Source organism: Nematolebias whitei, chromosome 2 (genome assembly GCF_014905685.2).
Source record: "Nematolebias whitei isolate Nwh7 chromosome 2, NemWhi1, whole genome shotgun sequence".
Taxonomy (NCBI): Eukaryota; Metazoa; Chordata; class Actinopteri; order Cyprinodontiformes; family Rivulidae; genus Nematolebias; species Nematolebias whitei.
The window spans coordinates 19,520,258-19,521,241 of NC_056499.1; the positions used below are offsets into that span (position 1 = coordinate 19,520,258).

The 984-nt window shown below is 41.9% G+C and overlaps 1 protein-coding gene across 4 annotated transcripts in view; it reads right to left on the reverse strand.

Annotated features, from left to right (window-relative positions):
* esrrga (estrogen-related receptor gamma a) overlaps positions 1–778 on the reverse strand; it is a 58,956-nt gene extending 58,178 nt beyond the window's left edge. For 2 of the 4 annotated variants that reach the window (XM_037690683.1, XM_037690682.1), the window contains exon 1: positions 354–778. In XM_037690683.1, the coding sequence (XP_037546611.1) occupies positions 354–765 (412 nt within the window). In that variant the 5' untranslated portion in view covers positions 766–778. The remainder of the gene's footprint in view (positions 1–353) is intronic. The other 2 variants (XM_037690681.1, XM_037690672.1) reach the window with 1 other exon arrangement.
* Positions 779–984: the final 206 nt, after the last annotated feature.

Sequence of the window (984 nt, forward strand, 5' to 3'; positions counted from 1 at the left end):
CAGTCTTTGCCGTAATGTATTTTGGGGTTTAAAAGCCACTGGGACGTTATGTTTAGAAAATAAACGTCTCAGTTTCTCTGATACTCCCTCAACATATGGAATGACCACTCTGAGAAGGTGCTATTTAAGAGACTGAGCTGAAAACAGCAGCTCAGACTGAGGAAGTCTCTCGGATGAGAGACAAAACGTTTCTACATTTTTTTTTTTGTTTTGCTTTGTTTTGTTTTTTTGAATGTCCAGAGGACCAGATTTAACTTTTTTGTATTTTTCTACCTGGATTATTGAGCATGCATCAGGATAACAGAGGTAAAGAGACAAATAGAGAAAATGATCGACACAAAATGGAAACCAACCTTGAATGGTGCGCTTGAAGAAGGCCTTGCAGGCCTCACATGATGCAACTCCATAGTGATACCCTGACGCAATGTCCCCGCACACCAGACACAACCGCTTCGGCATTGAATTCAACATGTACTCGCACTTAATTTGTGAATCTTCCCCAATAGTTGAAGAGCAGTCCTCATAACGTTTCGATCCTGGGCCTCCAGCAGGTCCCAGGGGTCCTGCGTTGGAACCATAAAGGCTCGGGGAGTCTAAGCCATTGGGGTGGCCGTTCATGGTGGATGAGTATGAGCCTGAGGCGTCACTGGAGCCACCAGGGGAGTGATGGTTTAGACTGTCAGTCAGAGAGGCAGGACTCGATGGTTCAGTCTTTATATAAGAAGACGGACAATTGGACTCAATGTGGCGCTCCTTACTGGACATTCTGCATAGAAGCCTAAAAAGTGAGAGAGAGAGGGAAGTAGAATAAGATGAAATGCACATCTATACAGTAAAAATAATTTAAAGAGATAATTCTTCAGATTTTATGTATTAAATATAAACGATTGATTGAGTCATACGCAAAAAGAAAGTAAAAGACAAACGAACTACATACAAAATATTGTATAATAGGGAAATGATGAAAGCGAAAGAGCAGCCGAG